The 27,522-nt window shown below is 36.4% G+C and overlaps 1 protein-coding gene and 1 long non-coding RNA gene across 14 annotated transcripts in view; both read left to right on the forward strand.

Moving 5' to 3' along the window:
• LOC144583145 (uncharacterized) overlaps positions 1–20,485 on the forward strand; it is a 35,195-nt gene extending 14,710 nt beyond the window's left edge. Inside the window, exon 2 of the long non-coding RNA XR_013536778.1 lies at positions 16,591–20,485. This is a non-coding gene — a long non-coding RNA (uncharacterized LOC144583145). The remainder of the gene's footprint in view (positions 1–16,590) is intronic.
• Positions 1–27,522, forward strand: part of CACNA1C (calcium voltage-gated channel subunit alpha1 C) — a 658,158-nt gene that overhangs the window by 375,970 nt on the left and 254,666 nt on the right. For all 13 annotated transcript variants that reach the window (XM_078376325.1, XM_078376333.1, XM_078376335.1 and 10 more), the window contains exon 4: positions 20,621–20,760. In XM_078376325.1, coding sequence (XP_078232451.1) covers positions 20,621–20,760 — 140 coding nt within the window. The remainder of the gene's footprint in view (positions 1–20,620; positions 20,761–27,522) is intronic.

Here is a 27,522-nt window from a genome sequence, read left to right on the forward strand (position 1 = left end):
TCATCTCCCTCTGCTGCAGCCTCTTGGTGTTGATTCAGTGTAGCAGGAACAGAAGAAAAAGGAAGGAGAAACATTTTTCATGATTTATGCTTAGCCTTTCTGACAATAGGGAATAGCAGATAAGAGTTGGATGCATTAGTTTATCGATTACTAAAGACATTCTAAAGGAATTATCAAACTATAAAGCTGAGCAAGATTTGTTGTCATTACCTTGTAGTGATTTTTACTTCAAATACCAAAATGTGTCGTACTTGGATCCACTCCAGGGTTCTGTACATTGATTTTGGTGTTTCACAGTAAGTTGATTGCCTATGAATAGTAGGTTCAGTTTTGGTAAGCATTTCTGCTTCTTGCTTGTGTCTCTTAAATATGGAGTGTAGGACCCTCACAGTGTATCCAGTAGCTTTAATTGACATTTCCCCCTTTCATTTAAGAGGTTAGTAGATTAATGTTTGATTTTGCATCACTTAGGAGGATCCAGCAGACTAATACTTTAAAGACCATCAGAGCAAAGAGCCAAACTATTCCAGATGATAGTTGTATACTCATCTACATCTGGAGTGAATTTACTCAGTCTAATCATCTATACTAGCTATTCTTTTTATTTCTGTTTTCCATATGACAATTCTAGCTAAACTAGGTCTCTAATACAACACAGCTAATGGCATCCATTACTTGTAATTGAACTTTTTATTAAAGGAATGATTGCAGAAAGAAAAACTAATTAGAATTAAAGAAATTTGTCTGATTGCTTTGTTTTATGGTCTTGTTGTTGAAGGCCAATTGAATGACAGTTTAAATTGTTTATTGTGCATCAGCATCTGATCACTGAACAGAGAGGCAGAAACAACCAGGGGAGAGGAAAAAGAACAAATGTGTGGTGAACAGAAGCAATAGAAAAAAGGAATATATAATATATTGTGCACAACAAATAGAACACTTCCCTTCAAATAAGTGCAGACAGTATGTCTCACCAAATTTTCTCCAAGGAAATTGGGATCATAGACCTGAAAGCCATTCTGTTTTGAATTCATAATAAGTCTGAGCTCTTTTAGGATGATCAATAGCAGTTACTAGCCCAAGTAACCTGATTCATTTCTATGGAAGATTTTGCAGTTTTCCCTCTCAAAATCCAACACATCAGCTGAAATCCTGTTGCTTAGTACTGTATAGTCTTCCACAAGTTCCACTGATTTAATGAGGCTTAGTCTAGTTGCAGTGTACTATGCTAAGCAACAAGATTCCAGCCATTAGGACATAATAAAATAAGGTATGTAGATTCTTGTAAAATCAGACCAAAGTCTATCAAGTCCATCATTTTTTCTGTACAGTGACCAACCAGAAAGTACATAAGCAGTACTTTAAATCAGTAGCTTTCTGGATATCTTTTAGGTTCTTATTTCTATGTAAGACTGACTAATTGTGTTTCCAAAAGTTTGTCTTCATTTATTTTTCAAAGACACATAAGAAAATGTGTGGGTTATTACTTACAAAATTTATATTTACAAGGTCAAGTACAATATATCAGAAGGAGACTGATAGATAATTAGTTAAGATGAGATACTGCAAAATTATTAATTAAGCTAATAACTCTCAATGAAATTAGTCACAGTAATACCAATAAATTTAATAAACCAAAGTATAAGCAAAAAAATCACATCAGCATAGATTTGCAAAAAAATTTCTTACTCTCTCCTTACCCTGGAGAGTCACTCCCCAGTACATGTACTCCTTCCTGCTAACACTCCCAAACTGTAACAGTATTTATACTGCTTTTTATCTATTCTTATCCACTCATAAGTCAAAGAGTTTTACTCTTTTAGTAAATTACTTAAGCTTTGACCCTGCTTCCAAGATCATCTTATAGAAATTTCTATTAATTTTGCTAGGGTAGCAAATCTCCATTCTCATTACTTGTAAGGCCAGCAAGTAGCCACTTAAACAGATAACAGTTTTGATTAATAATCTGACCTTGCACTTGCAAGATACTGTATATGGAATACAGCCTCTGCAAGTTAGTAAAAGCCCATATTAATAATGTGGTAATTTACCACATCAATAAATATCATCTGCTGGTTTTGCAGATATACATTATAGCATTTTAAACAATATGAGCTAGATGTTGTTTTACAAATACCATATCATATCACATGCATCATTTGGAACCTTGACATTGAGGCATACTAGTTCTGAGTCTGCAGGCTAGTTATAACCACTCCTTAACACCACGTGGTATTTGCGTTCCTATGCAGGTGAGGCATACACATTTTAAGACATTCACATGTAAAGAAACAGCCCTGGTTTGGAGTAACAGATGGAAGAGAACATCTTAATGTGTGCATATACTGTACCTCATCTCTACCTGTACCTGTGTCATATTCTTCAGACATATGGTATATACATTATTATGTGTCCCAGATGAAAGATAAAAAGGCTTAATTACTTTATTTAGAAACAGCTGATCAATTTTGGCAAATTCTTAGAAAATATTGAACTAGAATTTTGAAGCCATGAGCCATTTCTTCTGTATATATAAATACATTTTGTTGAGATTAAAGGGAAAGGGTTATGCCCTTTAAAACATGTCTAAGTTGGTAGTTAATAAAAACAAAAAACCACATATAGCTTTGGCTTCAGTGTCTTGAGAGTGCCCACAAGGCACAATAAATATAACAGCTTTACCTACTACAATAATAGGATTAAGTAACAGTCCTACATTTGTCAGATCTTCATCATCTATTGCAAGAAGTGAAAGTCTGAAATATAATAACCATTGTGTCTTTACTAGAAGACTGCAGTTTGATAAAATATCTTTTTTCTTACACTAGCAGCAAGACAACTAGCTTTGATGTGCATAAGCGAAAAATGTATAAAATGAAACAAAGATAAGAAACCATAGAATGACATAGGGTAACATTGTCCATAACTTGGAAGATGAGACAGCATATGTATAGAAAATAATATAGAGCACAAGTTTTTTTAAGTTGACACTTCCCTTCACCTTTTTTATCTGAAATTGAGATTGCCCAGTGAAGTTTCCTCTTCTGCAAGAATTATTAGTGCTTGATGCTGAGTGCTGTCCAAATACACAAATGAACAATTTATTTCCCCCCATTTTTCATTTTTATTTTTCCTATACTTTCCAAGATCAATTTCTACTGAATTTCAGATTCTAACAAGACATTGTTAAGTATTTTCTTCTTGTAGGGGACAGACTTGTACCACAAACCTCTTTGTATTTCTTGGGATAGGGGGAAATATTATAAGAATTCTTGAATAAGATTCTCTGTTTCAGTTATATTACATGAGAATGCACAAAATAATCAAAGATGCAATCACACTGCTGCAAAGGTGTGTGCTTGATCACACTGGAAAAGGGTCCCTTAAACAGGAGTGATCTCCTTTAAAGCAACGCATCTGTCTGCTGAGGAATTGCTTCAGTCCAGCCCCCAAAATTATAAACATGGGTTGGAGATGGGCTGGAATGCGTTTCCACACATGTTTTGTGATATCTGGAAATAGATTGCATTGAGTCACTTCACAAGCAGTACAAATCGCGATTTGTTTCCCTGTGTAATCATACTCTGAGTTACTTTAACATGGTTCTCAGGAATATTGCTGTTTATTTTGAGTGACTATGGGTGTATACATTTATAGACATATAAATACATCTTAATGTGATAGAAACATCATCATTGCCTTAAAATGCATGATTGCTGGTTGCATCTCTGCCTTTAATAGCTGCATAGCAAAGAAATGTCTAGCAGGTGCTTCTTTTCTCAGCATCCTAATACAACAATGATGAGAGAGGTCATCCGTCTTGTCACAAAGCTATTATAGGTACAAAGACCAAAATGTATAGCAAATAAGATGTCATGTTTAATTTGACATTTGGTCATTTTCTTTGAGAATAAGAAACCAAGCCAAGCTCAGATTACTCTTGCAGAGATCTGCTCACAATCTGTTACACTGGAAGAATAATTTGTTCTGAACCAGCTGCATCCTCCAATTTGTTTACATTTTTCAAATGGTGAATGCAAGGTTGAAGCGAAAGAAAATGGAATCAGAAATCACTTGAGGACCAGGAGCTTCTACTTTATTTGCACATTTCCATCAGATTCTTCTACATTCCAATTCATAGCTTTCTGTAGGACGAACAGGGTGTCAGAAGCAGCATAAATGCTGTTTATCTGCTCTGCTCCAAAATGTTTTTGGGGGCAGGGTTGCTTTTTGCTTCAGTAACAGAGCCACTTGAAGAGCAAAAGGGCGAGCTTGCATAGGGCCCTCTGCTCTTGGTTTTTGCCCCCAACAGGTTCCTTGAGAAGTTGCGTTCTCCCAGGCAGAGATGTTGGGTCCTTCCAGGGTCCCTTAAACAGGACTGATCTCCCTTAAATTATTTCTTTCACTTCTCTTCCAGCAGAAATCTCAGTACCTCTAGCAAATAATATAAATTGTGCCATGTAGATTCAAGATTATTGTAAGCCGCCCAGAGACCTCTGGGTAGTTTGGGCGGCATATAAATTGAATAAATAAATAAATAAATAAATAAATAAATAAATAAATAAATAAATAAATAAATAAATAAATAAATAAGACATCTGCCATTTTAACAATCCACATTATCCCTTACATGGTGTTATGCCAGGATATAAGGGGGCCATTAAAATAGTGGATGGTTCATAGATCAATTTTCTTCTGTGCAAGGGTCCTGGGCCACAACAGTATGGGCCAGCAGAGGTGTTCCTGCTCCAAATCGGTTTCCACAGACTCATGTGTCTCAAGGAATGGATTTTGATCCCTAAAAGCTCATGCTGAAACAAACCTGTTAGTTGTTAAGGTACCAAAATATTTTGTTCTTTGCTTTCTCTCCCTGCCTCACCCCTGCTCCCGTATTTTGTCAATAGACTTCTCCTGGTTCTGTTCCTTTCTTACAAGAGCAGTACTATAGTATGGAGTTACCCTGGAGACAAGGTAGATGAAATCACAAAATTCTGCATCTTATCTTCATCAGGTAAATAGGAAGCCTCTGAAATCCCAGCCCTCTGCTAATATATTCATCAGCCTGCAGCTGTTGTTCCAGTTTGTTCTGAAGGAAATCTACCAACATTCTCAGTGAAAATTTCTCCAGCCAGGAGTAACCTCTTTGCCCTCAATCAAATTTCTGGTTTGCTTGCAACTTTGCCAATTAACATGGATTATTTAGAATCTGAAGATTGGTTCTTAATCTAATTTCTAATAATTCATAGCTTACACAATAGAATGGAAATATTATTCAGGCTATGTGTGGGTGAGGAAGGAAGTATCCTGCAAATAAGCCAGGAGATAATAAGATGAATTGAGTCATAATTTGAAAATCACTTAAGGAAATCTGGTTTGTCTGATCAGTAGCATTGCCAGCTTGTTAAAAACATGTGCTTGGTTTCTATTTTGCCTTTTCAAAGATATAAAACTAAAAGAAAGCCTCGTAAGAGCAACTAAAAAATTGAAAGTTTAGATTACACCACTATCCCAAAATGCTACTAACATGTACTGAGTGTCCCATATTATTTTTGTTTGTAAGCATGCATTTATTCTATTTATATCCCTCCTCATTAAGCAAAATCCCAGAATAGGTGACAACAGGGTTTAAACAAAGTAACAGTAAAGGACAAAAAAAATCTGATAAAACTGATATACAGACAGAAGAGAGAATAGAAAATAAATAGCAAATGATATTCAGTTTCAGTCCTTAACAACTCATAAATACGTCTCATAAACAGACAAGATTTTACCTGGAGCAAAAAATTCAACACAATTTGATTCAGAGGGGCATTCCAAAGTCAAGCCACAACAATGGGGAGGGCCTTATCTTGTGTCCCCATGTCCTTCCATTAACGGCAAGGTATAGAGTATTTTGTCATCAGTGTGAAGATAGCACATACTATAGCTCAGTGTATTTTATTTTACCTCTAATATGAAGGAAGTTGTTGGACTTTTAGATAAGTGCTAGCATTTACAATGGACTGGATAGGAACTAATAAATTGTTGTTGTTGTTTAGTCGTTTAGTCATGTCCGACCCTTCATGACCCCATGGACCAGAGCATGCCAGGCCCTCCTGCCTTCCACTGCCTCCCGGAGTTGGGTCAGATTCATGTTGGTCACTTCGATGACACTGTCCAACCATCTCATCTCGGTCGTCCCCTTCTCCTCTTTCCTTCACACTTTCCTAACATCAGGGTCTTTTCCAAGGAGTCTTCTCTTCTCATGAGATGGCCAAAGTATTGGAGCCTCAGCTTCAGGATCTGTCCTTCCAGTGAGCTCTCAGGGTTGAAACAAATTCAACAAATTGTAGCATAATCCAAACAAGGCAAATAAGCAGTTGATCAGGAGACAGAATGACTCCAGAAAAGGTATTCAACCAAATTAGAGAAGAATTCTGATTTGGAAAGGATTGTACTTTTCTTGAAAAAAGGATGGGATTTTACATATGCATTTCAGTATAGTTGTACTCCTCTTAAAAATGAGGTTTTCAAGAAGTGCTACCAGATTCAGCTGTGTACTTTGATGACCAGGTAGTTTTTGGTAGTCAACAGTGCTTTCGCTCATCTTAGGCTGGTGCACCTGCTGTGTCTGTTTCTGAGAAATTATATCAGATCTAATTTATGGTATTATCTATGAGCAACTACAAGCTTCAGTAGATCAAGACCATGGTAGCTAATAGGTGCATTAACTCTTGTTGCTCCCAGACTCTGTTGCTCCCAGATACGGGAGGCCAGGCTGGCCCCATTTTTGCTGTCCTCTGCAAGCAGGCAAAGACCTTTATTTTCAGGCAGGTTCTCATTTATATAACCAGCTGACCAAGGGGATTGCCTGCTTCTTGGGAGGAAAGCGATGACAAACCTTGACAGCATCTTAAAAAGCAGAGACATCACCTTGCCAACAAAAGTCCGCATAGTCAATGCTATGGTTTTTCCTGTAGTGACGTATGGAAGTGAGAGTTGGACCATAAAGAAAGCTGACCGCCAAAGAATTGATGCTTTTGAACTGTGGGGCTGGAGGAGGATCTTGAGAGTCCCCTGGACTGCAAGGAGAACAAACCTTTCAATTCTAAAGGAAATCAAGCCTGAGTGCTCACTGGAAGGACAGATCCTGAAGCTGAGGCTCCAATACTTTGGCCATCTCATGAGAAGAGAAGAATCCTTGGAAAAGACCTTGATGTTAGGAAAGTGTGAAGGGAAAAGGAGAAGGGGACGACAGAGGATGAGATGGTTGGACAGTGTCATCGGAGCAACCAATATGAATTTGACCCAACTCCAGGAGGCAGTGGAAGATAGGAGGGCGTGGCGTGCTCTGGTCCATGGGGTCACGACATGAGTTGGACACAACTGAACAACTAAACGAACGAACGACCAAGGGGATATTCTGCAGGGATCATTGTATTCTCTGTTTTACTTATGTTTTTTAATCTTGGGCTTGTTATGAGGTTTAATGTGTTCTTTCTTTAATGCTTTTTTTGTAATAATTTCTTGTTTGGTCTTTAACTTTGTTTCTTTTAATACTGCAAGCCACCTTGGATCCTCTAGGACAAACAAACAAACAAACAAACAAACAAACAAACAAACAAACAAACATTATGCACATACCCATCATATTATCTATATCCTGCAATGACTACTTGTATTACCAATTTGCTGTGTCCCACCCACTGCTTCAAGCCATGGCTGTTGTTTATAGTAGGCAGTCTTCTTAGGAGCTGCATTGTTACTACAAAGTTCCTTGCTTAAAGTATGGGTGGTATAATTTTGCCTGTGAAGTGTTCGTTTTCTTTAAAAGTTGTGTCTATGAATAGTGTCAGCCTCATTTTTTTCCCATTTTTACTGAAGGTATAGTTTTATCCTGAATAATAGTTTTAAGTTGTTGTGAGTTGCTTTGAGTCATACATAGGCAGAAACAATGTGTTGTAAATATATATTTTAATACAATGGTTTAACACAAATATTTCCTCCTAAGTAATTGCATAATGAAAGCCAGCATTGGTAGAAAGTGAGATTAGAAATTTAAAAAAGCCAAATTCAGATCCCCATTCAGCCATGAAAATGCACTTGGGAATTTTAGACCAGTCATTATCTCTTAGCCTTAGCAAACTAAAGGACTGTATATCCCCATATGAGCCTTCTTAGCTCTTAAGATCCTCAGAGGAAGCCATCCGCTTGGGCCCATTGCCATCACATGTACATTTGATGGGGAACATGAGAGAGGGCCTTCTCTGTGTTAGCTCTCAATCTATAGAATGTTTTCCCTCAGGAGATTAAGCTGGACTCCTCTCTTTTATCCTTCCGTCACCAGCTGAAGACTCACCTTTTCAGACAGACTTTAATAACTGAGTCCTGCATGCTGGTTTTCAGCTTAGTAAGTTTGTTTTTAATGTTTTAAATATTTTTAATCATTTAGTGTATTTTTAAGTATTATAAAAGTTTAATTCATTTTAATGCATATTTTATTGTGTTTTAAATTCCACTTGTTTTAAATGGTGGTAGGGAAGAATAAAGGATACCATCTTAAACTCATTAGAGAGAAAGGTTGGCCTACAGAAGTGCAAGAAAATATGATCCAGTTTAATAATCTGTTTTATTATAATTGGCTTTAATGAATGTTGTTCCCTGATTCAGCTGACCCAGCATTTTTTCCTTTGTTTATTATGTTTTCTTATATTTGTGCTGGGAGTTTGAGTATCAAAGTTTATTTAAGACAGTGGGTTACTCATCCTTTTTTGCCTCCTGTACTCTGACCCACTCTATGTATGTATGTATGTATGTATGTATGTATGTATGTATGTATGTATGTATGTATGTATGTATGTATGTATGTATGTATGTATGTATGTATGTATGTATGTATGTCATTCTTTCTATACTGGTAACTCCGGTAGTTATAAACAAGATTTAGTGAGCCTCAGGAGAGCTTTCTGATGAAAGAGAGAATTATACTGGGGCTGTCATGGTTAATCTGGAAGCATTTACTATTTTTTATTTTCTCGTGTTCTGTTTTTTCCTCTGTCTGCAAGAGACAGCATGGACAGAATGTTAAATATGTCCTTATATTACTCAAAGAATGAATGGTCACTGGAAGGGGGGAAGGGCCAATGACTCCAGTAAGAAATGAATGAATTAATGAACTAATGGCTTTTTAAGGGCCATAAAATACTGCAATTTCAAGAGAGGAAAGGTCATGCAAAAACATTAACTACATTTTGTGTTTAAATAAAGCCCTACCAAGACATTTGTTTCGCTACACAGAAACAATCACTAAAGGAAAGGAATGAAAATATAAATTAAAACACCCTAAAACATGTGGTAACAAGTAATGGGTCTATTGAGTTGTATACTCAACAGGGGTAAGCTCTTTAGTAAAAAAAAAACAAAATTAAAAAGCAGCACACAGATTTCACCTGTGCAATTTTAAAAGCCTGCTCACCATTTTTGTGCATGTGTGCTAGAGAAAAGGAATTATAAATGTTTGGAACAGATTTTTTTAATCTGTTGAAGGCAGTAAGGTAAGTATTCAGTTGCATTATAACCTTGTGTTTTTCTGTGTTGTCTCTTAAGATATATGTTGTCTGATTTTAACAAAAGTGTGTTTTTTATTGTCAGTATGTAAGTGCTCCTTACATACAGAAAATTTTAGAAATATCTTAGAAGTAAGGAAGTGAATGGTAAAATTTAACAAAAGCAAAATATAAAGCAAATCCATAATAAAGAAAACTCACATATTTAATTCAGTTGGAACCTTCCTTGTTTTAGGTCCACTTACTCTGACACACCTTGGATTTTATAAAATACAGGAAATGTACTACATATCACTGTTCTCATAAGTGCAGTATTATCAGAGGATTTATTCTCATGTTGTTAATTTCTCTTTCAAAATGATAATTTTTCCTGCAGTTTGCCTTAGTTCTAATGCTGGAACTTAAGTAAGATCAAAACACATTAAAATGGATTGGGGAGTGTTAGTGAAAGAAGAGTTAAAACGAACATCCACTCTGTTGGCTGCCAATTCTTCTCCCCAAGTCCCTCTGGCTCGTCAAACATGAGGTCAGGGAACCTGTGTGTGCTTTGCAAGGTGCAGTTCTACCCTCTGACATTCTTGAAATGGATACCACACAGGGGTATTCCATATAAACAACAGGCCAACTTTTTCTTTGAGTTTCAGCTAAACAACTCCAGGGGATTCTATGTGTTGTATTGCAGCTTGGATCACTTTGATATAGGCTGATTCCAGCCAATGTTGTGCCAACTGAGTACTGTGAATACAGCTTCCTTTTCGTATAAGCTAGTTTCGTAGGGGCAAAGTTTACCTTTTGTAATGGATTCCAGCTTTTTATTTTTATTTTTGTCTGTTTTTATTGGGTATCTTGTATGTTATTTTACAATTATAATACTGGTTGAGTAGCAGGACTGACAGACTCCTTTGAAGAGGAATCCTATGGTGAAGAACCTGCGATTCTAGATAGTGCAGTGAAAGCTACTTTGAAAGTACTGGGAAGAAATAAATCACCAGGGGTAAATGGGATACCAATAGAACTACTTCAAGCCACAGAGACTGAATATGTCAAAATCCTAACAAGGATTTGTCAGCAAATGAGGAAAACAAAAATAAAGCTCACAGACTGAAAACATTCAATATAGATTCCAATCCCCAAGAAAGGAGGTGCCAAGGAGTACTGTAACTATTGGACCATTGCTCTAATTTCCCATAAAAGCAAAATGGTGCTCAGAGTGTTGCAACAAAGGCTTTTACTTATATGGAGCGCTAAATGCCTGATGTTCAAGCTGGATTCTGAAAAGGAAGCAGCACTTGAAATCACATTTCAATTTTGGCTATTGGAGTGCCCAAAATAATCTCGGAAAAAGACCAGTTGCATTATAGACTACAGCAAAGTCTTTGTGTAGATTGTGAAAAACTATAGGTTATTCGGAAAGAAATGAGTGTGCCTCAATAACTGATAAAAATTTGTCAGAACCCCACATGTAAAATTTTATGTTTGAGGCATTGTGACTGTTCTGGGAATGCCCTAGCTTTTTCAGCAATGTCAAAAGAATTATTAGGATACCCATCTCTTATTAGTAGGTGCAATCCCCTTTGGGAGGAAATTAGTGGATTTATATGTCCTGAACTCTGCACAGTTTTATTCAGAGAACAAATAAAACAGAACAGGGAATAAGAAAAAATAACTAAAGGTAGATAAAGGTATTCTTGAAGGCTTTCATGGCTGGGATCTGATGGTTGTTGTAAGTTTTTAGGGCTCTTTGGCCGTGTTCTGAAGATTGTTCTTCCTAACATTTCACCAGTCTCTGAGGGCAGGAGTCAGAACAGTAGATAAAGGTGTTTATTTTCTTGCATGGAAATTAACTTGGTTGTTGCATCCAAATGTATTTTATTATATGTATGTTGTATGGGTATTTTACTAAAACTGCGCCTGCTTTGAAATAGTTATATGACATCCTTCTCATTTGCATAACAATATAAATGATGTAAAATGCAATGTATTAGTGTCAGTTTGTATTACTTCTTAAACATGAATAGTAAGGAGGAATTATTACAGGATCTTGAAATGTGCAAACCCAAATAAAGCAACTGAAATAAAAGTTGAAATCCTATGCACACTTAACTGTAAGGGTTCAAACAAACAGCAACAATAGGCACATGCCTGATTGCATCAGAACAGGTCTCTTTAATAGGAGCTATCGCCCTTAAAGCAATCCTTACAAAGGCACAAAAAGTAGAAAACCTGCAACTGACTAAAAAGATCCAGCTTAAACATGGATATGGGTTAGTCTAGAGCACATTTGTGTGATCACGGAGAAATAGATTACACTGGTTTGCTCCATAAACAGTCCAAACTACAATGTACTTCCCTGTGTGATCACACCCTGTCATATTGAACTTTTGAGTACACATTTGTAGGACTGTATTATTAATCTGTAATAACGGAAGAAGAAAAAAACAAGGCAATGAGAAGAAAAAGTAGGAAAGTGGAAAAGAATGATGGGGGAACAAAAATTAATATCTGTTTTGTTCTTTTCTGCTGTCAAGGTGTTTCCAACTTGACAACACAAGAATGCTGGGGTGCTTTATGATGTAGGGACCTTCAGAAGGTCCTATCATTACCAGTCTGCTCAGGTTTTGCAAATTCAAGGTCTTCACTTTCTTTACTGAGGCAAGCCATCTCATGTTTCTTCATCCTTTTTTCTTTTTATCTTCAACTCGTCTGAACATTACTATCTTTTCAAATAAGTTTCTAGTGGAATTATGTGGGTTATTTGGGTTTTTAGGACAAAGGAGAATCCTAAGTACTGTTACTAGAGCATGTTATCTTAGTATTGTAATATATAGCAGCATTGTTATATATTGCTGGGTAAGGACCAGCTATATACGACAATGCTGCTATTCATTCATTCATTCATGCTGTACATACATACATGCATTTATTTATTTATTTATTTATTTATTTATTTATTTATTTATTTATTTATTTCGATTTTTATATCGCCCATCTGGAGAAATCCACTACTGTATATGACAAGATGTTTTAGAAAAGAATGTCAAAAGTCATGAACTAAGATCAACTGACTGTTAAATGCACACATCCAGTGCTCCATATTTAAGGTGGAACAGATTCATTAGCACATCCCTTGTTTAAAGGATTATCCATCATTCCAAAGCATTCACTGCTTTGGAATGTATCATGCACCAGATGTGCCTTTTTTTTTCTAATGAATTGGTTCTTAAGTACCCTTTGGTTTTCCACACTCTCATTGGCTAACGCTAGCTATGTGAATTGGATGAGCCTACTCCACCAGAATTACAAATATTTTATAAACAGTATGTCTGACTTCCTGAGTTCATTCTTCATAGATTGATAAGATTAATTGACTTGTTCTTAAATGTGCAAATTAGCCTGCAACAATTTTTCATCTACACAATTTAGAAAACTGGAAAGGTGTTGTCATCAACAGAGGAGTAAACCATCTCATGTTTCAATGTCATTGCAAGATATATGGCAAAACTATGTTAACTTGTTCAGTAGCCACTGGGAAAGAAGAGATAAGCATTTAACAAGCACTTGTTTTTGACAGCAATTTTCGTATCCTCCAAGAAAAATGTTAAATGAAAAAGAAAAACCGGTCCAGTAAAATTTGATGTTTTAATGTTATGTTTAGTTTTACTCCCAGCATAATTCTTACCCCCAGCCTTTATTTTGTACCTAGCTTCAGTTGAGGAATCTCAGGAATCTAGCTATGTGCACATGACTTTAGATAGCATAATCTCTAATACACATTTTTAAGAGACAAAGAAATATCTGTTTTTGATAAGTGAATAAGATATTTGCTGTATGATAGGCAAGAAGGTTGTTTTTTGCTATTACAAGGCACCTGTTTCTCAAGTACCTGTTTACGTAACAAGTTCTTGTGAGACGAACAGGGTAAGGAATGTACTTCTCCAAAAACTAATGCTCTTTGTGTAAGTTCCTGTTCTGAGTCTCATAAAATACCAATTTCAGGGAAGTTATTATGATGGACATTTACTGCAGTGTAAGTGATAAACAAAAGGGAAAGATCTTTTGTTCCTCTGCTGTTGAAGAATCATGTGTTCTCCGTTCTCAACTTGAATTAGGTCACAGAAGATCAAATTAAATGGTATCTTTAGTACATTTTTAGAAGAAGTGTTCCTTCAATTGGTAAAAGACATTTGTTTCACATAATGTGTTTTTCCTCCCCTATGTATCTTGCATTTAGCGTGCATTTTTTGTAATTGGTTATTGAAAGATAAATTTGATCTTATTTTGTAATTCTAATTGCTAAGGCATCTATGTCTAAGAAAATTATGTTGCATGGGTGAAGATGAATAAATTTTAGGGAATATGCGTTCTCCATAACATATAGTTTGACCCACAAATGATATGGTTTCTGACACAAGTTTATGTTGATGTATTTCATTGGCCTAGCTGTGATAAACATGTGTCAAAGTTACATCTGAACAGTCTGCTTGTGGGGGCTCACATTGGTTAACATTCCTCCATTTAAAAACCATCTTATAGAAAAAGTAAATAGTATGGAGGGCTTTTAGTTGAGCTTTTTTTCTTGTAATGCTAAGCTTCTTAAGGAAAGGAGTCCCTTGCTCTGGGGAATGGCATATCTCTAGTATTTATGAACCTATCTAAGTATTAAGATCTCCAAGAGAGGGCTTTCTCTCAGTCCCAAAGTGCATTTGGTGGGGACTAGAGATGGGGGTATTTGTATATGAATATGAATATCCCCACCCAGCTGGACTTAACGAGGGTCCAGCCCCTGGGGCCAGATTGTCCACTCAAGTGTCCTGCTGCAGTGCTGGTCCTGCTCATCCTTCCAATCCTGCCCAGAGCGTTGCTCTCTTCCCACTCAGCCGGCCACTTGGCAGCCCTGCAGAGAGACTTGTCCTCCTGCCCCCTGCCTAGAATAGCCAGCCAAGTGGGAAGAAAGTGGTACTCCAGGTGCGATTGGAAGAATGGCCAAGACTGGCACCACAGTAGGACGTGTGAGTGGATGGTCCGGGCTCAGGGGCTGGACCCTTGTTAAGTCCAGCTGGGCAGGGATATTCACATTTGTATACAAATACTCACATCTCTAGTGGGGACACAGGAGAGGGCCTTCTCTGTTGCTGCCGCCAGACTCTGGAACTCTCTTTAACTCTCTTTAACAGGAGGCCAGGCTAGCCCAATTTTTACTGTTATTTCATAAGCGGATAAAGATCTTTCTCTTCAAGCAGGTTTTCCTTTAAATGACTGGTTGACCAAGTGGAATTATTTTAAAAGGGTTATTTTATTATGTTGTTTTACTTGAGCTTTTAATATTGCTTATTTATAAGTTTTAATATGGGGTCTGTTTAATTCTTTCTTAAATGTTGTGTAAAGGTATTATTTAGCTTTTAATATTGTTTCTTTTAATACTGCAAACCGCCTTGGATCCTTAGGACACTGGTTCTTAACCTTTGTTACTCAGATGTTTTTGGACTGCAACTCCCAGAAGCCTTCACCATCAGCTCTGCTGGCTGGGGTTTCTGGTAGTTGCAGTTCAAAAACATCTGAGTAACAAAGGTTAAGAACCACTGCTTTAGGAGAGGGGCGGCATATAAATATTTTGAATAAATAAATAAATAAATTGAAATTGCAACTTTTTTTCTGTTGAGTTGGGGAGGAATAGGTACATTTATTTCTTTATTTGATTATTTATGTAAAAACCATGTGCTACTCAATTGGTGAATGCCATTAACATTCAAACTATTACGTTTGCTTCAGACTCTCCTCTCCTGACTCTTGTTAGATCATAACTATTGCCTGAAAGTGTAAACTCCTCTTAGTGACAAAAGTCATCCATTTTACCGCATCTACATGGTGGTGTTGTTTTTTAAGTCACGCCTCGTGTTGGTATATGTTCAAATAAAAATGTTTCCTTAGCAACAAATTGTGTATTGGAAGTAATCCAATATCAACAAATCTGTCTCAACAGCTGCTTTATGAAGTTGATCCTCTAAGCATGCACTTCTTGCTCTGTAGTGCTAAAGGTCAATTGTATTAATGCTAACTGTAGCCTTGGGGTAACATACTCACAAAGTGAATATATCTATGACATAGATTAGTTAATAAGCTGTGAGCCAGAATCCCAGAATCTTCCATGTTTATATTTTTTTGTCCTAGGCTGCTCTACCAATTTCTTCCATTCAGAAACTATTTCTTCATAACTATGCTGATTGCCATGTAGCTCTTTAAAAGAAATTGGGTGCTTATGACTACAAGTTACTATTGATTACAATTTATCTTGTTCCTTTCAGCCATTTTTTAAGTAGCTGAAAAGCACAGATATATTCAAATTAGAGCTTAGCCTTTTTTTTAAGTTCATGTGTCATTTTCAGGTTGCATATTAAAATTGCACAGTACATTTGCAAGAAACATAATTTAACCCAGAGAACAATGATAAGGAAAGAAAATTCATTAATACGTACTGAGGCAAGAAACACACACTTTGCATGTAAACCACATTATTCTTAAATTAGATGAGTAGCTGATAAATTGATCTTGAATAAAAGTGCTCCCATTTAATCAACAATTTCTCTGTTTAGTAATTTTGAGACAATTACTGTAGTCAGTTCCTCACTCAGTATAGATTACTGTAGTGGTAGTTTTTGCAACATCAGCAAGAATTATACTTATTATATACTGTATCTGATGAAGCAGATTAATCTTTGAAAGATTCTGGTGCCGTGCAGTTGTTAGCTGTTCTGCTACTAATCTCTTCAGCCTGCTCCAGTGATGTTATTGTGCTAGAGTGTGATCGTTGCATTGCTAGTTTTGCATCTTCATAATTAGCATAAGTCTTGGTACTCAGTAGGTTTTGGTGTATAAGAGGTTGCAAAAGATGTTGTACAATTGTTTTTATAATCTTTTCTACAATGGTGTAATTCCGTGCAACTGCACTGGTGGGAATTTCCATTCCTCTAGTATGACATTGTATTTGGGCTCCAAGTCTTCATTAGACAGGAAGAATTTGTCTATTATTTTCAGCCTCCAATTTAAGTTAATGTTGATTACAGCAATTGTTAGAATTTTTGTGTGACTACACTTCCAAAATCTGCAACACTGAACATTTATAATTAGGAATATAAATATATGAAGGATATATGGGCATAGTTTGTTTGACCCTAACAACTTCAAGAGTTCCTTTCCCAAGGAACATAGCTGCGATTTGGCCTTGGTACCATAGCCCTAAAAGGACAGGTACAAAGACACTGAAACTGAAAGAAATAAAAGAAGTCTAAGAAGGCTGGAGGTGAGACAAAGAAATATTCACATAACAGAGAGTCATTAAGATATGAATGGGTGAACTTGATCTGTTATTAACTATATAATGATTACTATTATATAATGATATACATCTGCAGAAAATTAAGTAAAAACATTTGGATAGTACTGAACACTAGCATTTCCTAGTTAGGTATAGGTATATATATTTATTTAACTGGTTCTGGGCTATATAGACTTTTTTCTGAAATTTCATGGGAATTCTGTCAGCCTGTATTATATGACTAAAAAAGTAATATTAAGTACAGTGGAAGTGGTGGTTTCTTGTCATATTATTTCAGCTAAAGAAAGCTATGTTGTACATCTACAGAAGAGCACTCAGTCTGGGTTAAGTGCAGAATTATAGTATGCAACAGACATACTATGGCATATGGCAACTTCTCCACTAAATAAGCAGAGCACTTAAAGCCACAGATTTAATCTTCATTTCTCTGTTTCTAATTTTAAAAGCTAAATTGACAGGAATTTTTCAGATTAAGTTCATTATTTAATCAGTTGGCCAGTTCTCTCAGTCACTCTGTCTCTGTCTCTCTCTCTCTCACACACAAACTGCTGTTCTCATGGTTTTCAAATATTATTTTGGGGTGGTCTGGAATTAGTGCTAACCCAATCAGTTTTGCTCAGTTAAAAACTGAACAAACTTTTTTAAAAGATAGCATGCCCTCAAGAGTGCATACAGAATGGCTGAAGTTCCTGTCACTCATTCCAGCACCACACACTAGCTAATGTAACATGGAAAACTCCCCTGGATTTTCTGTGGGGCAAAGAAAACTTCCTTCTTTGTGCAAAAAACAACAACAAATACAACAAAACCAGAATATGAACTTCCTAATGGACATGTGTATGTGTAGCTGATAAAAGAGGGAGCGTAAGGTGAAGAATGGGTAGGCACAGATGTTCAAATTCAGCTCAAAGAAGGGAAAGAAAGACAAAAATGCTCGAAGAGCTTTATTTTTACCCTGTAGATATATCAGTCTATCCTTTTTATAATGTGTCTCTTGTATGTTTATGCATTTGTCTCTGTTGGGGCTGGAATGAAAGTGTTGCACCCCCCCCCTTCAACCTAGATTCATTCATTTATTTTAATGTACACAGGCAGATACACAGGTTTGCAGATGAATGCACAATACACTGGATTAAAATAAAATGTTACAAGTGGGGCCGTTCCTGTTTGCAACTAATCTATGACGCCTATACTTTCTCTAGTTCATTGCAATAGTGTAGTTTCGGCCTAGGACTCAGGAGATGTAGGTTTGAAATTCCACTCAGCCATGAAAGTTCACTGGGGATTTGGCACTGATAAAACAACTCATTAAACATCTCACTATTAAGTCGGATGTGATTTGATGGCACATATAACACACACACACACAAATACATAATCAGGAAGGGACAAATAGGAACAATGACCATGAGAAGGAGCAATATAAGACATTTGTCTACACTTGTGCAAATGACATATTTTGAAGATAAGCATATATTTTCATGCATCGTAATGAGGGGGTAGACTGCATTACAACTATGCCAGGACTTTAAATACATTAGTGATTTTATCTGGAAGTTGAGTCATGAAAACTGGACTTCTTTCTTATTAGGTTGAAACGTTTCGCTACTCAGCTGCCCCAAGTAATGAGCTCACTAACTTGAGCAGCCTATAAATTAAATAAATATAACAAAACTTCTTTATACAGAACTCCTCCCATTCCACCACCTTTATGGAAAGTAGACACTCATTGTGAATGAGAGTTTCTCAAGAAAACTAATCCTGTTTCTTTAAAAGTAAGCAATTTATTTGTTATAACAAAAATTAAAACACTCAAATGTATACTCTTGTTTCAGATTGAAGCAGCTTGTTAGAAATGTATTTTTCTTTTTACTAAACCTCATTTGTAATGCTAGCATTTTAATCTGAAATATATAAATTTGTGATAACATTGCTTTTGTATATACAGTAAATAGCCATTCTGTGCCAAAACCCTTGGTCAAGAAGCTCTAACCTTCATAAACTACCTCAGCACTTGGTTTCTCCCAAAGATTCCAAAAGGGGTTTCCCTGCTCAGTGCAGGGGCTCCTCTTCTGTCAGAACTAAACAGGATTCAATTTTACCTCAGGACTAATAATACATCTTCATAATAAATGTTACAGAAATAATTCAAAAATTTAAAACATCATGATACAGTTAACTGTGTAAGAACTATGGCCCTAGTCCAGTTGCCTTTACAATTCAGTCAGATATTTGTTTTGTCCTTTCTCTGCTTATTCTAATTAACATCAGGGATTCAGCTCCATAACCACCCAGTCTGACATTTTCTGGGTTGGTGTGAGAGAAAATGCTGTTTATATTTGTGACATTCTTTAATGAGCTCTCTAGAAGTGCTTCATTGTGTAGGTTTCGCTGGTTAAAGAAAACATGGCATTTAAGAAAGCCCTTGGGGAGATAGCAATGTAAAATATTATTGGGCCTTGCTGCTGTTTCTTTCTCTTAGGTTTTTGTGGTTTTGTCTTCTGGGATTATTAAAGCCTTAAAATGTATATCCAGACAAAAACAAGAAAATGAAGAACAAATACATTGTGGCACCTCGAACACTAACTGTTATATTTCAGTGTGGATTTTCATGGATTAAAAGCAGTCTTTAAGATGCAACAACATTTTGTTGTTGTTGTTGTTTGAAGGGTGTTTGTCTGGATATGCGTGCACAGACCATATTTTCCAAAGTTTAATATATATGTTCAGTTTAATTTGGTTTTCTTAGCTATTTTGTATTTATTTTATTTTTTTGAAGCAAAAGTGGGCTATAAATATTTTCATAAATAATCATTCCATTAATCTTCTGACATTGACCAGTCTTGCTGACATAGTTTCCGATTGTGGGGCATTGAAAATCAGAGAGGATGACTTGCTTAAATCAACTAATGCATTCATGAGTTAAATGAAAATTTCATTGAGAGTTTTCTGCTTCATTTTAAAAGTCTTTTGTCAGTTGTTGCCTGCTTTTTGTTAATGTAGTACAGTATTGTAGAAATAAGAGGCAAAGATTTCCAGAACATAGCTTTACAGTTTGTTGTTTGTTGGCTGATTTAATAAATACACTTATGAAATATCTTTTTAATGATTAGTAGACTATCTGTCTAGATGGGTGGAGTATATAAATCTGATAAAATAAATAAATAAATAAATAGTACATGTTAGGTTATGTTCAGTTTGTAAATAAAAATTTTAAAAACCTGTTTAGTTAAAATTAAATAACCACCTGGCATGTGTTAGATATTCATTAATAAACAGTTTGTTCTTCGTGTTTCATCGTTGGAAAGTGACTCTGATTTGTCTAACTTGTATGTGTATATAAAAAGGGGGAAGTCAGAGTCCTAAAATAATCTCACACTCTATTCTCTGGACATGTTGGTGGAACTTCTAATTACCACAACAAACACAAGATTGGCTTGTTTTTAAAACTCTGCCATCATTTTCATTGTGGCTGTTGCACTATAACTTGGCCTAGACTCAAAATCTGCCTGGAAGAAAGAATATCAAAGAAGATTCCAGTATAGGAAGCTCTTGGTTTGGGGGTATTAAGGAACAAAGTGAGTTACATTACATCATATGGCTCCCCTGTGAAAATGGTCACCCTAATCTTGGAGACTTCTCCGTTTCCCCTTATTACAGGATAAGATTATGTATTAATGCATTTATCTTACAACATATAGTTAACTGCACTGTTTCATATTTTCTTTTGTCTTCTTTGCAGGAACGAGTGGAATATCTTTTTCTCATAATTTTTACAGTGGAAGCATTTTTAAAAGTAATAGCATATGGACTTCTCTTTCACCCTAACGCTTACCTCCGCAATGGCTGGAATTTATTAGATTTTATAATTGTGGTAGTAGGGTAAGTATGTGTCTCTTTCATGTCCTTGTTTTCTGTCTTTAAATGCAAAACACTAATTTCTGGGAAATGGACATTCAAAGGCAAGCACTTTGGCAGATCTTCAAAGTGCCCAACACACACAGAAATACAGCAGACACATCTTTTCCAACTGAATGTACTCAGAATCTGGCTTTTAAAATGCTTTTTATGAGATCAAAAACCCATACATATCATCAGCATAACATAAAAAAGGAGAAATGATTTTAGTTAAAATACATATAAGGTGAAAGGTCGGTGGTTGGATATTCCCCAACATAATTTCTTTGCTTAAAAGCAACTGCTTGAGTAGGATATTGAATAAGAGATGTGGGGCTTATGTTTTTCCTCAGCATATTTCCCACAAGTAGCTGTTAACCATAAGGACACCCACTCACAAACAAAACAGGCATAGTATTAATTCTTTCGCCTTACTCAAGCTTATACCAGCATTTAGGTCAACCTATGCCCTAGGCCAACCTAGGGACGTGGTGGCGCTGTGGGCTAAACCGCAGAAGCCTGTGCTGCAGGGTCAGAAGACCAGCAGTCGTAAGATCGAATCCACGCAACGGAGTGAGCTCCCGTCGCTTGTCCCAGCTCTCGCCAACCTAGCGGTTCGAAAGCATGCAAATGGGAGTAGATAAATAGGGACCACCTCGGTGGGAAGGTAACAGCATTCTGTGTCTAAGTCGCACTGGCCATGTGACCACAGAAGATTGTCTTCGGACAAATGCTGGCTCTGTGGCTTGGAAACGGAGATGAGCACCGCCCCCTAGAGTCGAACACAACTGGACAAAAATTGTCAAGGGGAACCTTTACCTTTACCTTTATGCTGTCCTACCACTGCAGGTATGATTTAAGATTCTTCTTCTGCATCCAAAAAATAACTACTAGGTAAAGAAAAATTGAACAGATATTCAGTGTCACTGGCTACTTTGGCTCTCATTGACTAAAAGTTATATAAAGTAAGCTTAGATTGACCAAGGTACCAAATGAGGGAACACTTTGCACTGGATTTAGATAATTGATTTAGAACAGTTTGTGTATTTGGCTGACTCTGTGTTTCCTGAATTCTTAACTCTATAGAAACATCAGCTGACAGTACTTTAATTGTTTTACCTGAGGACAAATCCTCAATTTACTTCATTTGAATGGCATTTTTACTAATCTTGTTGAAGAATAACTCTGCCAGGCTCATGTTTTAGCTGTTTTAGTAGAGGGAAAACCCCTTCCATTCACATTCAGTTATTTTAAGGTAACATTTTAATGCCATTTTTATGGCAAGTGAAAATTTTTTGGTTGAAATTTAATTTGTTATTCAAACTCAAATTCAAAATTCTACAGTGAAACACTTCCTTAATAATGAAAAGGAAATCTGTAATTGACTGACATATTTAATGTACAGTAAGACCCCTGTATCCGTGGGGTCAGGATCTGCAGTTTCACTTTTCCGTGGTTTAAAAATATTAAAAACATTAAAAGAAAAAATCCAGAAAATGTATTACCAGAACCAGCCACAGTAAGGAGCCAGAAACCATGCTATGAATACTTGTTAGTGAAAAATACATAACATGGTATTTGGTGCCCTCTAGTTTCTGGTTCTGGTAATGCATATGAAAATATTTTTCTCTCCTCCCCCCCCCCCCAATTTACCATGCTATATATACTGTAGTGTTTGCTATAATCTGCAGTTTTCACTATGCATGGTGGGGCTTGGAACCAATCCACAGTGGATATGGGGGTCCTACTATATACAGTAATCAAAGGAATATGTGGAAACAAATTATATTTTGAATATTCAGAGTCTAGTAGTACAGTGGCTGAAATCCTGTTGTTTTATTATACAGGTAGAATTCAAAAGTGTAACTTCTAGTCAGTAATGAGCTTCTACTGTGTTTCTTTGGGGCATACACATATGCTGGCTTGGTGTATGCTCTAGAATCCCAAAGGCACTCATTAATTGCCCAATAGAAGCAAGTGAATGTAATGCCTTTTTCCTTCTCAATGCGTAACAAAACAAAAGGATTTCAGCCAGTGCATATATATCCTCTTGGTTTCCTAGAGGAAATACAAGAACCCAGACAGAATAACTATTTTGAGGAAACATCAAGTGTGTCTCGCATAGCAAATGTATATCTAGACTATATGCAAAATGTGTGGGTTCACACTAATGAATACTCCTTCACATAGAAACTGGTTATGTATCAAGAATAATTCTGGGTTTATAATCCTTCTGTGTGGAGAGAAGATTTTGTGTGGAGCAGGTTTCACTTTTGTCACCTTTCACCTTCAGTGTGAAGAAGTAGAGCCCCGACACATATTTTTCACTTAATAGAGAACTGGGCCATAGTCTTAAGTTTTTCAGTGGAGTTGAGAAGTGTAAAAAAGGGAATCACAATGCAGGGTAATTTACTCTTGTATTTTTTTTCCTAGAGATGTAAATTTCTATTTATTTAGTTGTCACAGGCAAGAATGAATACTTTGAGAAGATTTCTTCCTTCTGGGCAGGATTACAAGGGGTAGTTTGGGGGGTATATTTTGGACCATTTTTGCAAAACAAAAATCATGAAGTGTTACTTGTGCAAAATCTTTATTTTTGAAGAAAACCTAATACAGTGGTGCCTTGACTTAAGACCATAATCCGTTCCAGAAGATGGATGTAACTCAAAAAGGTCATAAATTGAAACACCATTTCCCATTGAAATGCACTGGGACGCGATTAATTCATTCTGGCAAAAAAACCCAAAATAAACAAACAAAACAAAAAAGAAAGCACACAGCAAGCACCATTGGAAGGTGCTGTGGCTTTAAAAAAAACAAACAAACCAAAAGTAAACAACAGAGCAAGCCCCATCGGAAGGTGCTGGGGCTGCAAAAAACAAACAAAACCCAAACTAAAAATAAACAACAGAGTAAGCTCCGAAGGCGCTGGGGCTTAAAAAACAAATCAAAAATAAACAACAGAACAAGCCTCATCGGAAGGTGCTGGGGCTGCAAAAAAAAAAATCAACACAGCACAGAAACATAACCCCCACAGCCCAAACCCATGCTGCAAACCCCACCCAGAACAGTTTTTAAAAAGCAGAAACAGCACCTTACCTTACCAATCAGTCCGAAGCCTCCTTCAATCACACTTACTTCTAGATAGGAAGGGTTGGGGCGAAAGAGCTACAAAGAAGCAGCCTCTTCACCTACCAATGGTTAGCAAATTTGAATTCCCAGCCTTTTTTCCCTGCCTTTTTTCTGGTTGCAACTTGAAGCTCTAGCCACAAGTCAAAGCAAAATTTTGTGGCCAGAGCTGGTTGTAACTCGACATGGTTGTAAGTCGGGAGTTCATAAATCGAGGCACCACTGTACTTATTCTAAAGAGTGTGTTTTTTTTCACTGAAGAACTTGTATTTTGTGTAAAATACATACCTCTTATGAGAAAACAGGGGTTTAGAGAAGTGGGGGCGGGGTGTTTTGGTAATCCTGCTGCTGACCAAAAAATCATTGTCTTGTCACTTTCATTTAGGAATGAAAAATGTTGTGGCTTATTTATTCAACCTAGTCTTCATGTGTTAAGACACTCTTTTTCATCAAGTAAAGAAAATTTGCGAGTGTTCATTTCATCCTTACTCTCTTCAGCATATTTCATATATCTGGCTGGGTTTGTGCAATAACAGTGGTGGTATCGATCTCTGCTTTTTCATAGCAGGGGCAGACACCAGGAATATCAGTGATATTTCTGTTTCACATGTGCAGTCAAACCAAGATGTTCTTATATTTGTTTTGCTTTTCACATTCTTTTCATTTTCATATACCTGTATTAGTTTTCCGTTATTGCTCACTGCACCTTGGTTCCTAACTATATAATACTTAACAAGACTTACTCTGTTCTGTTCTATTTTTTCAACCTCTCCTGGTAAGATTTATTTTCTGTTCTCATGTTAGCATGGTTTATTCTGCCCCCTTTCCCCATGACAAATATAATATATGCTATGCAAGATTTTGCTTTTAGTTATGCCATAAAACATTATTTGAGAGACTTGTCGGTTGTTGAAAGCTGCTGTAATTTAACATTAATATTAAAAATGGAGCAAAACTTAGATCAAAGCAGTGGCTTTGTGTATTTTCCCATCGTCTCCCATGTAACATATGGAAATGAAATACATGAGTTAATGCCATCACGTCATGCATTTCCTTACTCTCCCTCTGAAGTAGAACATAGTCATTGTACAACAAGCAATATAGTGCTTAAACACAGAAATATATAATACAGTGACATCACAAATTATTATATATTGTAGGGAAGGAGAAGTATGAGAGATGAGGATGTTACTCAGAGCAGTAACATGATACATTTCCATAGTGTTCTTTTATTTCACACAGATAAATGTATCAGTGTTGCCTTCTGTCTGCTAAACATGAGGTTGAAATACTTTAGGTTTCTCACATGTTTGATTAACCCAGATATAGGCATGTCTTAAGTTACATCTGTTATAAGCTGAAGATAATAAGAAAAAAATGTCAGCATGAATAAAATGTATTCCAATCTACATTTTTCAAAACATGTTTGTTTGTCTGTTTGTTTGTTTGTTTGTTTTATTCATTGCATTTGTACCCTGCCCATCTAATGCCTAAGCACTACTCTGGGTGGCTAACAGCAATTAAAAACACAACTACTCACTACAAAAACTAGTGAGGATTGCAGAATATATTTTCAGTTTACACAGACCCTAGCCTAACCATATTGGGGACATTTGTTGTTTTTATTTAATATATTTTATTTTTATCCAACCTTTCTCGTTAGAGAGAATTGGGATCTTAGGTGGTATACTACATAAGTAAACAACAATACATTAAAGCAGAACTAAACTAATTATCCTAGTGAAAGAGAACACAAATATAATCATTTGAAATCATCCCAATTAAAAATAAAAAGCAAAAATAATGCAATAGAAAAATGCAGCACATCCTTTAAAGCTTCCCACCATACTTTCAGTCAGTGGGTGAAAAGCTGCATACATAGGAAGGTTTTTGTGAGATGACAGAAGTATAGCAGAGAAGTGGCCATCCCAGTCTCCCTTGGTGGGAAGTTCCATTATCTTGAAATGTCTGCTGCCCAAAAAGTATCTCATATCCTTGCCAAATGTTCTCTAACGATGATGAGACCAAGAGAAGGCCCTCTTCCACAGATTTTGGCACCTGGACAAACTTATATGGGGGAATACAGACTTTCAGATAGCCTAGATTCAAGTTGTGGAAAACCTTACACATCATAACAATCATTCCTGTTTACAATTATTGTGGGGAGGAGAATGGAAATAAAAAAAGTAATGGAAATGGGAAAATATGTCTTTTGTTATTTGCCAGTTGACAACTGAACTATAATAAAATACTTTACATTACCGGTAACAAGATAAGTGTTCCTGGGAAAATCCTTTTCTCTCCAAGAATTACAGCGGATCTGAGAAGAAACAGGGAAGCCTGAAGGGTGTGTTGTGTTGTGTTGTGTCATAGTTCTTGCCAATTAGAATTATAGGGCTTTGCTAGTGCAGGCCCATGCTCCACTTCAGAGCTGGACTGTGTTTTGCTAGAACCCTGAGGTTCACTTGTTGGAGTTAGATGCTGAATAGTAGCTGACAATGGCAGATATGTAACTGCAGAACAAGGTGGCTCTGAGCAAATGCTGACCAATCTCTGAGCTTCTTTTCAGCAGCAAAACAGGAGCTTACACACAAGTGCTTTTATAAAAAAAATTAATGTTGTTTTGTGTCTCTTTATTCTTTTACATAGAGGCTGGCCTGTGTGCCCTGTGTAGCATCCTCTCATGATTTCAGTAGGCTAATTTAAGGACAAAATTTGGCCCCCACCCTTCATTATATAATTACAATCAAAATCCTGTTAATCTAATGCAAATTGCCTGGAGATCTTCCACTGGCTCATAAATGTTTTTGCCCCACCTGTGATGTAAAAGAGACATTTCAGCAGGCTCATCTTTTTCATCTCTACATGTAAAACTGCTTTTGTGGAAATCTCATTATCTGAACAATGATTAAAGGCTGCAGTCAAATGCTCACTTACTTGGTAGTAAGCCTGATTTTTTTTTTCTGTGGGGCTTGCTTTTGAGTGGTTATGCATTGTAAGACTTGAAACTCTATTTCATCCCTCTGTCTTTTCCCTCAGCTTGGTCACACACATTATAAATTAGTTAATTATGAGATCCAGAACCTGTCTCTTTGCAATACTGTTTTGCTACTTTCAAAATATGTATATTTTTCTTAATGTGGTAAATAAAATCATGTTCTTTTCTGCTGAGACTCCATCTATGGCAAGTATTCCTGTAGTTCAGCAGAGATGGAGGGGCAGTGGGGTGGAGTGGGAAAAAAAAGGTCCTTCCACTGCCTTTTCTAGTTGCTATTTGGCCCTTCGCTTTCAGACTCCATTTGCAATCATTATGGTCTACATGGAATAATAAGAGAGAAAAAGAACCTTCCGTTGTTCTCTTGATGACTACTCATTTTTTCCACATTCATTCATCTTCACTAATATTCTCAGTTGTTTTTCTTTGTGATGTGACACACTCCTAGATTATAATTCTGAGAGCAGGGACTTTATTCATGATTTTTATATAGCACCTAGTAAATTTTAGTGCGAAAGAAAAGGAGGCCAATGAGAGGTGTATTGTGCAGAAGATCCTCCTCTGCTTCCCAAGTACTGAAAGGAATGAATTGCTTTCAGAAACCATCAGTAGAAGAAGGGTTA

Source organism: Pogona vitticeps, chromosome 5 (genome assembly GCF_051106095.1).
Source record: "Pogona vitticeps strain Pit_001003342236 chromosome 5, PviZW2.1, whole genome shotgun sequence".
Classification (NCBI taxonomy): Eukaryota; Metazoa; Chordata; class Lepidosauria; order Squamata; family Agamidae; genus Pogona; species Pogona vitticeps.